The sequence below is a fragment of the Dendropsophus ebraccatus genome, chromosome 8, assembly GCF_027789765.1.
Source record: "Dendropsophus ebraccatus isolate aDenEbr1 chromosome 8, aDenEbr1.pat, whole genome shotgun sequence".
In the NCBI taxonomy this organism is placed as follows: Eukaryota; Metazoa; Chordata; class Amphibia; order Anura; family Hylidae; genus Dendropsophus; species Dendropsophus ebraccatus.
The window spans coordinates 52,302,316-52,315,730 of record NC_091461.1 but is presented as its reverse complement, the minus strand read 5'-3'; the positions used below and the strand labels follow the sequence as shown (position 1 = coordinate 52,315,730).

Below are 13,415 nucleotides of genomic sequence, written 5' to 3'. Positions count from 1 at the left end.
TCCTAAAAGGGAAAACTGAAGGGATTTCACTATTTTATAATATCTTACAGGACAAAACAATTTTCAATATACCATCAGTATTCCACAAATGGGAGAAGGAGCTACAGACGTCTATCTCTTCCACACAATGGGAATCTGCACTAAACAATATTTATCGTTCCTTTAAAAGTATAAACCATCAAGAAGCTATGATTAAGACTCTCTACAGATGGTACTTCTATCCTACCAGATTACATACTATCTACCCTACTACCTCCCCAGGATTTTGGAGAAAGTGCGGAAAACTGGGCACCCTTGCTCATGTACTCTGGCAGTGCCTAAAAATTAGACCTTTATAGACAGCAGCTCTCCATATTATCAAAGTTGTTACAGGTGCAACGAACCCCAAAATATTCTACTAGTGCCTAACATCTCAGACTACCAACCCATATGCACAGTTATATGCTATATGCACAGTTATTGCCCGGGTTCCAATGTCTACTAAATTGGTAATTACTAAGCACTGGAAAAGTACCATCACCCCACATATTAAGCAAGTGATCTATCTGGTCAACTCCTCCGATTCCTACGAACGAATGTATGACGCCTTGTCCCATACATACCAAAAGTTTGAGTTATATTGGTCTTCTTGGACAACTAGCAGACACTTCTCCTGTTAATCCCTATCTTTTCTCAGGCTTCTACTTTACCCGAGTACTCTGATTATCCCAATCCACCTTACAATTTGTATGTACCTCTACCACAGAATTTTTTTATTTTGTTCACCTCTGTTATTCCAGTTGATTATACTGATCTGCTTATCCTTTTCATATACCCTTTGTATATGCTCCCAGGGATCCACCCTGTATACATGTTGATGTTTCTATACTTTGTATCTTTATATAATATAAAATTCAATAAAAAAATTGAGAAAAAAAAGGAGTAAAGACTCAAAATGTCAACCAACTAAAAAAAAAACACGAGTAAAAAAGCTCATATAAGCAAAAATACAATTCATTTTTATTTAAAGAGAAACGTTTCAGTCACTTTTTATCAGGAGGTGCATGCTGGGAGATAAGGATAGGCAGACCAACCAATGAAAAGAACTTTGGCACAGATGAAATGCATAAAATAAAACCAAAACAAGATTACCATTGTGCAGGCTGTAGTGCTAGTCCGGATGCAGAGTCCATACTGGTTCCGAGTGTACAGCCAAGGATGCACCACTGCTGCCACAACCAATATGGCTGAAAAAGGAGTCACTGCTCAAGTGCAGCCACAAACGTGCCGAGTGCATGCGAACTGCTAGCTTGACTCCATCGGCGCCCGAGCGAAAACAATGCATCGCTCGCCACCAGGGGCAATAGAGCAGTCCCAGCATAGACAAGGATATGATTACAACAAGTGAGTGACAGTAAACAGATAAAAGCAATCACAGATGCACTTTACGGCGTGCCACAAGACACCAAATAATCTTAATCACAATTAATTGTACATGGAGAAGCTCAATATCGAATATATCTACAATAAAACACAATAAATAAATAAATGACGTATGATTAGGTGTGAGATAGTACAGGAAGTGAGTACAAGAAGTGCAATATTGTAATTAATCCAAAGGACATAAAAAATATGATATGTAAAGTAAAAAAAAAGGGATAATGAAAATCATAGCAAACCAAAATGTATAAAATGAAAAAAACAGACTAACTATGCCACTGTGAGTGAAAAATCCAAAATTGTAAGGGAATAGCAGTGAAAAAAGTGCTGTAAAAATCATATATGTAGATGACAATAATGCAAACCTTGAATCAACTTAATATGCAAACATGTGTTTGGTACCCTCCCCTGCTGCTATTGTTTGTCTACCTCTATATCCAGAAAATCATGTTCTATTTTTACCATGGTATGTAATTTCTCTTTAAAAATTATTGTATTTTTTGCTTATATGAGTTTTTTCTAAATGGTGGAATGCAACTTTACAAGTACTGTACACTGAAATGATAAAATTGCATAGCAGCATGGTGGACAACAGCCTTCTCCACCATGATGTCCTTCTTGAATAGTTGGTTTAGACCTGGATTTCTGGGTGATAAAGCCAACGGAAGAAATGCAGGAAATATACAGGCTAACAGGCTGGCGTTTATTAAGTGGTGCATACCTTAAAGTACAATAAACATTGGGCAGTTCTAAATATACAAGGGCTCAAGATATGCATTTACATACACAGCTCACCATATAAAAAATAATAATTTGTACAGGAACAATGAACAGGATTACACCTATATACATATTTCTTTGAAAACCTCAGGAAACATGAGCACAAATGAGGAGAGTTTATTTGGCAGTTCTTGTTCTCAGCCGTCTCTTCATTATAAGATGATCACTTTCCTTTTCTTTAGTGTCTATAATAATCTAAAAAAAAAAGAAGAAAGGAACATGTAACATCGGCACAGAAAGTTGAACAACATGATAAATACGTTGCTTTACACATTAAGAATTGATCCCTAGTTTTCCAGGTCCAGAGTCACAATTCTATAAACACTAGATCTGACACTGTCCATAGATCTGACACTGATCTCCCAGCATTCTTAGCAAGTGCACCATAACAGTGCTTTTATACATTAAAAACAAAAGAAATTATGCAGGATAGCTGCAAGACAGTAATCAAAATGTAATAATAAATGCAGACCATTAAAATGAAGGCATTAATGTCATACATTAACAGACCAGGCCGGCAAGATCAAGACCACTGTGACTATTCTCAGCCGCCTGGCACTGTGGCTATTAAAGGGCAACCTCTGCGATATCCAGATCCTCTAATAAATGAGGTTAAAGGGCAATTCCAGCAAATTTTCTTTTTCTTTTAAATCAATTGGTGCCAGAGATATGTAATTTACTTATATCTCAAGTCTTTCAGTACTTATCAGCTGCTGTATGTCAGACATAGATATGCAGGACATACGGCAGCTGATAAGTACTAGAAGACTTTTTTAATAGAATTAAATTACAAATCTCTGGCACCAGTTGATTTTAAAGGAAAAAAAATAATTGCAGTTGCCCTTTAAGTACTAGGTGCACATTCACAATTTAATAGTTATAGCCTTGAAATAATCAAGATGTTTATGACAAAATGCACTTTATATTGCACAAGGATTTTCCTTCTTATATAAAATAAGGGAAGTGTGTGTGTGTGTGTGTGTGTGTGTGTGTGTGTGTGTGTGTGTGTGTGTGTGTGTGTGCGTGTGTGATTTCTATTTCCTTATCTTCATCTCTAGTTTACATATTCCTTTCAATTGTCCTGAATCTAGCAAATTTCTTATCACTCCTAACAGAGCTGCACTGTTATTCCAATAACAATCAGCATATAGTATTAACAGGCAGAGAGACAAACAATGAAACATAAGGTGAAAAGGCTCAAGAGAGTTTTCATTCTAAGCAAGATAATAGAAAGATATACAGCAAGAAGCTGAGAGCTTAGTCTGTGTGGCTGAATACATTCCACTGCTGCCAGCCTTGGTCCTGTTTAAGAAGCAATAAAGAAAGCTGTCAGCACTTCATCATATGTTCATCTATACAATATTGTGTCCAATGTACTGGATAAAAGGAGTCTATGAATTGTGTAGATGACCAGAATGACTGCTGAACCAGGTACTACCATTATTAAATACCATATGCAGAATGTATCCTTGGTGTATCTAAAAGTTCACTTTATAAGATTGCATTATGGAATTCTATTATTAACAATGCATGACTAGTTCAGACAGATATAGTGGACAGATTCAATAAAGTAGTAACTATGCGTGTCCTAGAATCCATCACAATACAGCAAAATTGGGGTTAGGTGGAAGAGAGGAATACGGAGCTGCCAGACCCATCTGACAGCTGTTTATCTCCCATGGGAACACAGGATTGGGCATGAAAAAATTAAACATGCTAATGCTCCATACCTTTAAAGATCTACCATCAGAAGAAACTAAACACACTCCAATACTAATACCCCCCCCATCCAAATTCAATCTATTCAGTTTTCCCATCAAAATTGGGGACGACAATTTCTGTAGGATTGAATTTAGCTACCTACACATTCCCCTGCAGCAGCTACAACAATATATGAACACTTATATAGGGGGGTGCTGTGTTGAAGCACACCTCCTCTATGTGATCCATGTGCCCTTATAGGACATATGGACCAGGGTTATCATGATGGGTTGGCATTAGAGTAGGGCTGGGCGGTATACCGTCAAAATACCGATACCGTCTCTGGCGTCGGTTAACCGACCTCAACTCTGCCAGGATGGTATCTGCGGTATTTCCCCCCTCCCTCCTCCTCCCCTCACCCTGCGGCCGCATGCTCTGCTCCCCTCTTTTAATCTTCCTGAGGAGGAAGACTGGAGATCTGAGAGGCTGCGCACAGGCGTGCTGTGTGCTCAGCGCTGCGCTGGAAGCTGCACGGTGTGCCCTGCCTCCCCTCTCCCGTACATAAAGTGGCTGCTGGGGTCAGGTATGGGTCGGCACATCCTCCCCCCACCGGGCACCGCACTCTCTCCCGCACAGGAATCCTCGGCGCCCCGTTATCTTTTGGCAGTGCTGGAAGCAGCCGTGTGTGACGATCTGCCCGGGACGCTGCCGGCAGATATATGTGCCACAGCACTGAGTGAAAGGGGGCAGAGGATTCCTGTGCAGGAGAGAGAGAGAGAGAGAGCGCGGTGGCCGGTGGAGCATGGAGGTGCCGACCTATACCTGACCCCAACTGTATGTGCTGGAGGGGGGGGGGGGGGGGGCGCAGAACAGCATGTGACAGTGACTGGGGCAGATATTAGATAGACAGATATAGGAGATAGATATAGATAGATAGATAGATAGAACTCCTATCTATCTATCTATCTATGTCCCTTCCTATATCTCCTATCTATCTCTCTATCTAGTAAGTAGATAGCCCACAGCACCCAAAGGGATAACGGTGCAAAGCATAGATTTATTCAAAAAAACATAGTGCAGCACATTGGGGTTTTTTTTTTAAATAAATCTACGGTTTGCACCGTTAACCATTTGAGTGCCGTGGGCTATCTACTTACTATTTGAATACAGTCAAGAGTCAAGACCTAGGTCCGCTGGCACCAACCCCACACCAATTGAGCAGTGCTGCTTTTTCTCTTTTTTTGTATCTATCTTCTATTTATCTATAGATATTGATTTAGGCCATTATCGCCCATCCCTACATTAGAGACGAGTGAACCTTGAGTATGCTCGGGTTTGTCCGAGGTATTTGATTAGTAATGGCTGGAGAAGTTGGATGCAGCCCCAGCCACTGCTAATCAAATGGCAAGAGTTTGGGTTCGGACGAACCAAAGCGTGCTCAAGGTTAGCTCATGTCTAGTTGGCATCTTTCAACATTTAATTCAATGATTCCACACTCAAACACGTTTACTTGCTAGGCATCAGATGTTGTTTCTGCAACAACACTGCCCTGGGTGGAAAGTGCCTGTATAGCCAACCAAAAGAATGGGCAGATCATGAAGCTTACAGCTACCCTCTAGGTTTTACGCAGTCTTATACAACACACTACTATACAAGCAGCCAGCTGTCTACTTACCGCAGGAGCGGGAATGTCTAGCGGAGCCGAAATTTCAGTAGTGTACAATTTTCTTCGTGATCTTTTCGGCTTATTTTCATCAGCATTTTTGCCAGTGTTCGCATCTGTGCCTTTTGGAGCTCCAATAGTTTCAAGGAATTTTTTTGCTTAAAAACAAGAATAAGGTCTTTAATTTCCTCACCTCACAAGATTGCAAAACCTGTTCAGAAAAGCACTGGTAAAAAAAAAAAAAAATGGCAGAGCTTCAATGGTACAATACCTTTGGTCTGAAAAATGGAAGGAGAACTCTGTAGAAATTCCCCAAGCTTCTGTAGTGTACCATCTTTCTTCTGAGAGGATGCAGTACTGGACGTAGATGGATGCTTGGTCAGCGTCAGTTTCTGGAAACAGAAATTATTTTTAAACACTGCAAATAAAAATTATGTAATTCTTCTGTAAGGTTACAATAAAACACGTCATCAACAAATAATAAAGAAAAACTAAGAATAAAAGGTCTCCATACACATTAGACATGTGTTGATTGAACCTGAAAATTTTCATAGGGCCAGTCAGCTGGGTCACGTATGGGGGGGCCTTCTGACTCCCCTACCACAGGTAATGCTGGAACATATCAGCATATATGTAGTGGCGGTAACGTTAAACCCCCCCCCCAAAAAAAAGAAAACATTTTTATGCGGTTTATCCACTTCTACCGCTAATCAAAGGCTACAGAGCAAACCAATGGATGAGGCAACTATATGTCAATGTAGCTGAATATACAGTTAGTGACTATGAGGAGAGATACATGAAAATGATATAACATTAAAGAACATCAGAATGTTAGACATATCAACTTCATCGGCTACTCTATTGTATTTAAATAGAAACAACTACAAACTGACATACAGACCTTTGAGCCATGGATGCTTGTTGCAGGACTTGCCAAGGACGATGGAGTCATTTTATTAGTTCTTGTATTTTTCCTATTTTCACTTTTCACAACATCCTGGTCACAAAAAGGAAAAGAAAAACTTACAAGATGAAATATGTCAACAAGACTCAAGAGTAAGAAAGTGCCACTCTACCACCACCTAGAATGTTGCCTGGACTCTCTAACTGATATAATGGGATGGTGGAAAGGAGCCTCCTCATGCACGAAGATATCATAGCTAGAACATTATAGTCCTGATCTTGTATACAGTAGTGCCTACCCTACAGTACCAATTAAAGGGGTTATCCAGGATTAGAAAACACACAGATAATTTCTTGGAAAAACAGCACTGCTTCAGGAACAATGCTGTTATAGTCTTCTACACCTAGATAACCCATTTAGTCATGGAAGCCCTGTGTTTTAGTGCCTTTGGTGACTATAAACCTCCATCTTTGTGCCTATAGGTGATATTTCATCGTAGAATCAGAAACTATTTCTCACAGAGGCAATATCTTTTACATTACTGCAAATATGTTTGCCAGAATCATGAAGCGTACAGAAAATTTGCAAAGTCAATAAATGTGGTGCATGTCATTTGAGACTTTGAGTCTTTAATGAGTTTCACACACCATTATTCTGGGTGCGACAAAGGGCGCAGGCCTCAGTGAAAGGGGTTTGGGGTGCTGTTGCTCTAAATTTGCCATACATTTTAGGGCACAAACCTCATTTGAAGTATGCAAACTAATAGCTGATCTAAGGGCTGTATTACATGGCCCGACCGATGCTCTATAACTGTAGCAGCCTGTCACTTTAGAGAACAGCTCTGAAATTGCACCGGCGGCTGCAGGAATCATGGAGAAGAGGTAATGTATGAACTTTCTTATTTTCTTTACAGATTCGTCGGTTGCGTATCGCAACTTTAACCCCTTAGCGACCCATGACGTACCTGGTACGTCATGGTGCCGCGGGGGGTGTTCAGAGCGGGGTCCCGCCGGGACCCCGCTCTAAACGGCACCGATCCCGGCTGCAATCTGCAGCCGGGCAGTGCCTCTATTAGCCGGCGCGGGTCCCGTTGCCGCGCCGGCTAATTAAGCACTTCAATGCAGCTGTCAAACCTGCAAACATCCCTGGTGTCTAGTGGGAGATCTGTTCTTCTGCCCGTGTCGGGCCTCAGCGTCGGAATGACACTGATCCCGGCTCGGCAATAGATTGCTATGGCCTGCAGCAGGCCATAGCAATCTATGACCGATCTGATGGATCTTTGCTGTGTATATACACAGCATTGATCTCTATGAGAGATCAGTGTTTTGTATATACAAGTCCCCCAGGGGGGCTTCTACTTTATGTAAAAAAAAAAGTAAAAAAAAGTGTTTTTATTAATAAAAAAATCCCCTCCCCTAATAAAAGTCCAAATCACCCCCCTTTTCCCATTTTATAAATATAAATTATTAAATAAACAAATAAATAAACATATTTGGTATCGCCGAGCACGTAATCGCCCGAACTATTAATTAATCACATTACTGATCTCGCACGGTAAACGGCGTCAGCGCCCAAAAATTCCAAAGTGCAAAATTGTGCATTTTTGGTCGCGTCAAATCCAGAAAAAAATTTAATAAAAACTGATCAAAAAGTCGTATATGCGCAATCAAGGTACCAATAGAAAGAACACATCATGGCGCAAAAAAGAACACCTCACACAGCCCCATAGACAAAAGGATAAAAGCGCTATAAGCCTGGTAATAGAGCAATTTTAAGGAACATACATTTGTTAACAATGGTTTGAGTTTTTTACAGGCCAACAGATAATATAAAAGTTATACATGTTATATATCATTGTAATCGTAACGACTTGAGGAACATGTATAATAAGTCAGTTTTACCATAGGGCGAACGGCGTAAATGCAAAACTCCCCGAAATCAAAACAAATTCGTTTTATTTTTCAATTTGACAGCGCAAATTATTTTTTTCCGGTTTCGCAGCATATGTTATGGAAAAATAATGCCTGTCACTGCAAAGTACAATTTGTTTCGCAAAAAATAAGCGCTCAAATAAGTCTCTAGGTGAAAAAATGCAAGCGCTATGGACTTTTAAACATAAAATGGAAAAAGCAAAAGCGCAAAAACGAAAATTGGCTTTGACCTTAAGGGGTAAAACAATTTTAGTAAATCTGGGTCTATATACATTAAATTGGCCACATTTCCATGTCTGCTCTACGATCTGGCTTGCTTCGGGGTTTCCCGGCTGCACGTCCCGCTCAGCCAATAAGTGTACTGCGTCAGGGCAGCAAACTGATTGGCTGAGCGGGACGTGCGGCCGGGAACCCCTGAAGCAAGCAGGATTGCGGAGCAGGTAATGTACATGCTCCGGCCGATAATGGGGCGGTCACCCGACATAATGGCAGCGGGATGTTCATCCCGCTGCGAGTATGTCTGCCCATGGACTTTACAGGGCAGGGATTCGCAACGGATCTCACTGCGAATTTGCAGCAAGAAATCCGCTGCGGATGCGTCATGTGTGAAGGCACCCTAAACTGGGTTCGCACAATGTATTTTTTAATGCAAAATATAAAAAACATTGAGTTCTATATGTGAAAACAGCTCTGCCAATAACATTTTTGCAATGTAATGATTATTTGCAGTAATAACTTTTCACTTTTCCCTTCAAACACAATAAAAAAAAAAACACTAAACTTAACCCCTTAAGGACAGAGCCTGAAATGGCCTTAATGACAGAGACAAATTTTATGAAAATGACCTGTGTCATTAATAACTTCGGGATGTTTTTACCTATCCGGCTGATTTTGAGATTGTTTTCTCGTGACATATTGTACTTTACATTTCTGGTAAATTGGAGTCGATATTTATAACGTTTATGAAAAAAAACAAATAACGTGAAAAATTGTGAAAAAATGCATTTTTCCAACTTTGAAACTTTTTTGCTTATACAGAAAGTGGTTATACCACATACATTATATATTAAGTAGCATTAGCAACATGTCTACTTTATGTTGGTGGCATTTATTAAACTATATTTCATTTTTTAGACAATAGAAAGCTTAAAACATAAGCAGCAAATTTCCAAATTTTCAGTAAAATTTCAAAATCAGATATTTTTAGGGACCTGTTCAGGTTTAAAGTGTATTTGAGGGGACTGTATGTTAGAAAGCCCCACAAAGCACCCCATTTCAGAAACTGCACCCCCCACACTCTGCAAAAGCACATCCAGAAAGTGTTTTAACCCTTTAGGAGAGTCACAGAAATAAAAGCTAAGTGTGTAAGAAATTTGAAAACCTAAAAAACACCCCTAAAGGGACACCATTTAGAAAACTACACCCCTCAAGGAATGTAACAAGGGGTGCGGTGAGCATCTGGACCCCACAGGTGCTTCACAGATTTTCAGAATAATGTGGCGTGAAAAAAGAAAAATGTATTTTTTACACTATAACGTTATTCTAGCCTTCAATTTTTCATTTTCACAATGGGATAAAAGGAAAAAAAAAACACAAAGCGTGTAGCGCAGTTTCTCCAGAGTACAGAAATACCCCACATGTGGACATAAAGCGCCATGTGGGCGCAGGGCAAGCCTCCTAAGGGAAGGAGCGCCATTTGGATTTTTCATTTTTTCACTTTCACGGCACAAATGTGCCCGTCATCAAGGGGTCCATATCCTCACTGCACCCCTTGTTAGATTCCTTGAGGGGTGTAGTTTCCAGAATGGGGTCACTTGTGGGGGGTTTCCAGTGTTTTGGCAGCACGAGGGCTCTGTAAATGTGACATGGAGTTCATTATCCATTCTGGCCGATACCAGCTTCCAAAATCCAAATGTCGCTCCTTCCCTTCGGAGGCTTGCCCTGCGCCCACATGGCGCTTTATGTCCACATGTGGGGTATTTACGGACTCGGGGGAAAATGCTCTACACATTTTGTGTGTTTTTTTCTCTTTTAACCCCTTGTGAAAATGAAAAATTTAAGGCTAAACCAACACTATAGTGTAAAAAAATTAATATTTCATTTCACGCCACATTGTTCCACATTTGTGCCCGTCACCAGGGGGGTCCATATGCTCACTACACCCCTTGTTACATTCCCTAAGGGGTGTAGTTTCCATAATGGGGTCACTTGTGGGGGGTTTCAACTGTCTTGGCAACACAGCCCTCGAGATCCATTCCATTCCAAATCCAGCCTCCAGAACCAAATGGTGCTCCTTCCCTTTGGAGGCTCACCCTGCACCCGCATGCCGCTTTATGTCCACATGTGGGGTATTTTCGTACTCAGGGGAAATTGCTCTACACATTTTGTGTTTTTTTATCTTTTGCAGGATTTGGGTGTCCCTTCCTTCATACACTCTAAGGGTACGTGCACACTGCGGAATCGCGACAGATATCCCTTCACGCATTCCGCAGCTGGCACCCACCGGCAAACTGATGCAGGCGTGCGTCTCAGTCCGTGTCATAGAATCCATTCTAGGCACGGGCGGATTCCGCTCTCCGACCAATGTGTTCATTCTTTGGATGGACGATGGAATCCGCCCGTTCATAGAATGGAGTCTATATCACGGGTGGAGACGCGCGCCCACATCAGTCCGCCGGTAGGTGCCAACTGCGGAATGCACAAAGGGTTATCCTTCGCCATTCTGCAGTGTGCACGTACCCTAAATCTGTAAGTGTACCCTGAGGTACTCTCACAGAGTTTGGAGAATTTCACGCCATACCGTCAACTCTTATTGGGACGTTACTGGGGGAAAAGACGTGTCTGGGGGGCATCGTACGCTACGCTACCCCCAGACATGTCACTGGATGATGAGGAGGATGAGGATGAATGGAGGAAAAAAGGATCCCCCCATTCATCCTCACTGGCTGTTTCAGATGCCTCCAATAATAGCGTATGCGTCCGACGCCGAAAACACCCTGGGGGCCATCTTTATACCGGGACTAGTATATGGGGTATGTAAATGTGTTCTGGTGTAGTGTAAAACTTTATTCCATGTAGTGTGGTTTAGTGTAGTGTTTTTTTACGGTTTTGTTGACAGTAAGAAAAAATATATCAGCAGACAGTGGCGGTAGGATATAGGGGGGAAAAACGCCCCTACGCCAAAAAGGAGGAGTTGCTGATCACCGAAGACCGAACGAACCCGGAAGTGGCGGCGACAAGGAGAAGAGGACGCGCGAGACCGCGAATCTTCGTTCCGGAGGCCAGGATCAGGTGAGTATGGTACACCTGCACCACACACACCTGTTCTGCACCCCTCAGCTACCTAGCTGAGGAGTGCAGAACCCGGCCGGACACTTTTTAACTGTTAGATCGCCGTGATGGACAGCACCAATCGCCATTGCTTTCCGGGTCACCCGGAAAGCTGTATTCAGCTGCTATCAGCTGATCTGTATTGATCAGCCGATAGCAGCGATCGTCGGCACGGTGGGGGGGGAGGCGTGGGGGGGGGGGGGGGGGGTCAATCACAGTAATCACCCCCCATGCCGACGAGCAGAGATGGCCTGCTAAACATTACAGCAGGCCATCTTCCCCGACCGCTGTGTGTGAACACCCAGCGATCGGGTAAACATTGGGCATAAATTTACGCCCTGGTGCATTAAGTACCAGGCTGCGAGGGCGTAAATTTACGCCCCATGTCGTTAAGGGGTTAAAGGGGGGGGGGCGGGGGACACTGTAAAACCAGCCTAAAATACCACTAAAAAAAACTCTGCAGTTCTCCCCTGAATGCCTGGTTAATATATACAGTTTACATATGAATGCACACTATTCATTCACATCTCTGCTTCTAATGAACAATTTTCGAAGAGTTACATAACATTGAATACATTAATGAGTTTGTAATAAATTAACAAAATCTTGCAAAAAACATTAAAGTTAAACCTAAGGTAAAACCTTCAGAAACAAAAGTAAAATGAGTGATATATTTTTAGTATTTCCTGGAAAAAGAAATCACTTGAGTGTAACATACATTTCAAAAAGGCTTTCACATATATACTAGGATGCTATATAGGATTGCGGGATAAAGTGCACAACCCTTGAAGTATATGGAGGATAATGAGCCAAATGGATATTGAAGATATGACAGGAACAAGATGCACAGGATAAAAATCAATCAAAAGACAGGCAATGCAATGGAGCTGGACAAACCAATGAGTACACAAATGCACAAGATAATAATAAGTGCACAGCACGTAAGGAAAACTTTCTATTTCAGTAATGATAAAAAGTCAGTTTCTAGAGAATCCAGTATACTGAGGAGCAGGTTCTTTACAGCAGATTTATCATCTGGATCAGTGGTGGCCAAACTAAATGGTCTCTGTAGCCACTGGAGACCTGTATTCAGCTACATGTGCTTCCACACTATATTAATGAGGAGTAACAGGCACTGAACTCTGGATCAATGACAGTCATGGTGCGATAACATGGAGCAATTATCATTCAAATTTTTCAAATTTGAGCTCTGCTTATGTAAACACAGCGAATGATCAAGCGACGAGCGAGAAATCGTTCATTGTGATCTTTCAACATGTTCTCAAATAGTTGTTGGTTGTTTGCTAAAAATTTGCAGATCGCTACGTCTAGCAGTCTATCACAGATTCACCATAAAGTATGAGATGGGCTTAGGCGATCTTAAAATGATCGCAAGAACGATGTTTTTCAAACGATTTCTCTCTTCGTCTAAACGCTGACAGTTATAAAAATCAAATTGTTGCTTTAAAATCGATAAATGGTCGATTGGACGAATTATCGCTCCATTTAACGGACCATAAGGTGATATAATGGTCACCAATGTATCACTGTATGCACCAAAGAAAAATGTGAAATTCTCTAGGCAAAGATTTAGCTTCTTGTGATGTACTGTATGTGACACTGCCACAGCTCACCAATGAGATGATCCATAACTACAGTATTTTCCTGCGTATAAGACTACTTTTTA

At 41.4% G+C, this 13,415-nt stretch overlaps 1 protein-coding gene across 5 annotated transcripts in view; it reads right to left on the bottom strand.

Annotated features, from left to right (window-relative positions):
- Nucleotides 1–2,101: 2,101 nt before the first annotated feature.
- The window catches only part of KIF20B (kinesin family member 20B), a 70,980-nt gene continuing 59,666 nt past the window's right edge, over nucleotides 2,102–13,415 (bottom strand). For all 5 annotated transcript variants that reach the window (XM_069980357.1, XM_069980354.1, XM_069980355.1 and 2 more), the window contains exons 31-34: nucleotides 6,465–6,560; nucleotides 5,835–5,955; nucleotides 5,576–5,721; nucleotides 2,102–2,394 (exon numbers count right to left, since the gene is read on the bottom strand). In XM_069980357.1, the coding sequence (XP_069836458.1) occupies nucleotides 2,317–2,394; nucleotides 5,576–5,721; nucleotides 5,835–5,955; nucleotides 6,465–6,560 (441 nt within the window). In that variant the 3' untranslated portion in view covers nucleotides 2,102–2,316. The remainder of the gene's footprint in view (nucleotides 2,395–5,575; nucleotides 5,722–5,834; nucleotides 5,956–6,464; nucleotides 6,561–13,415) is intronic.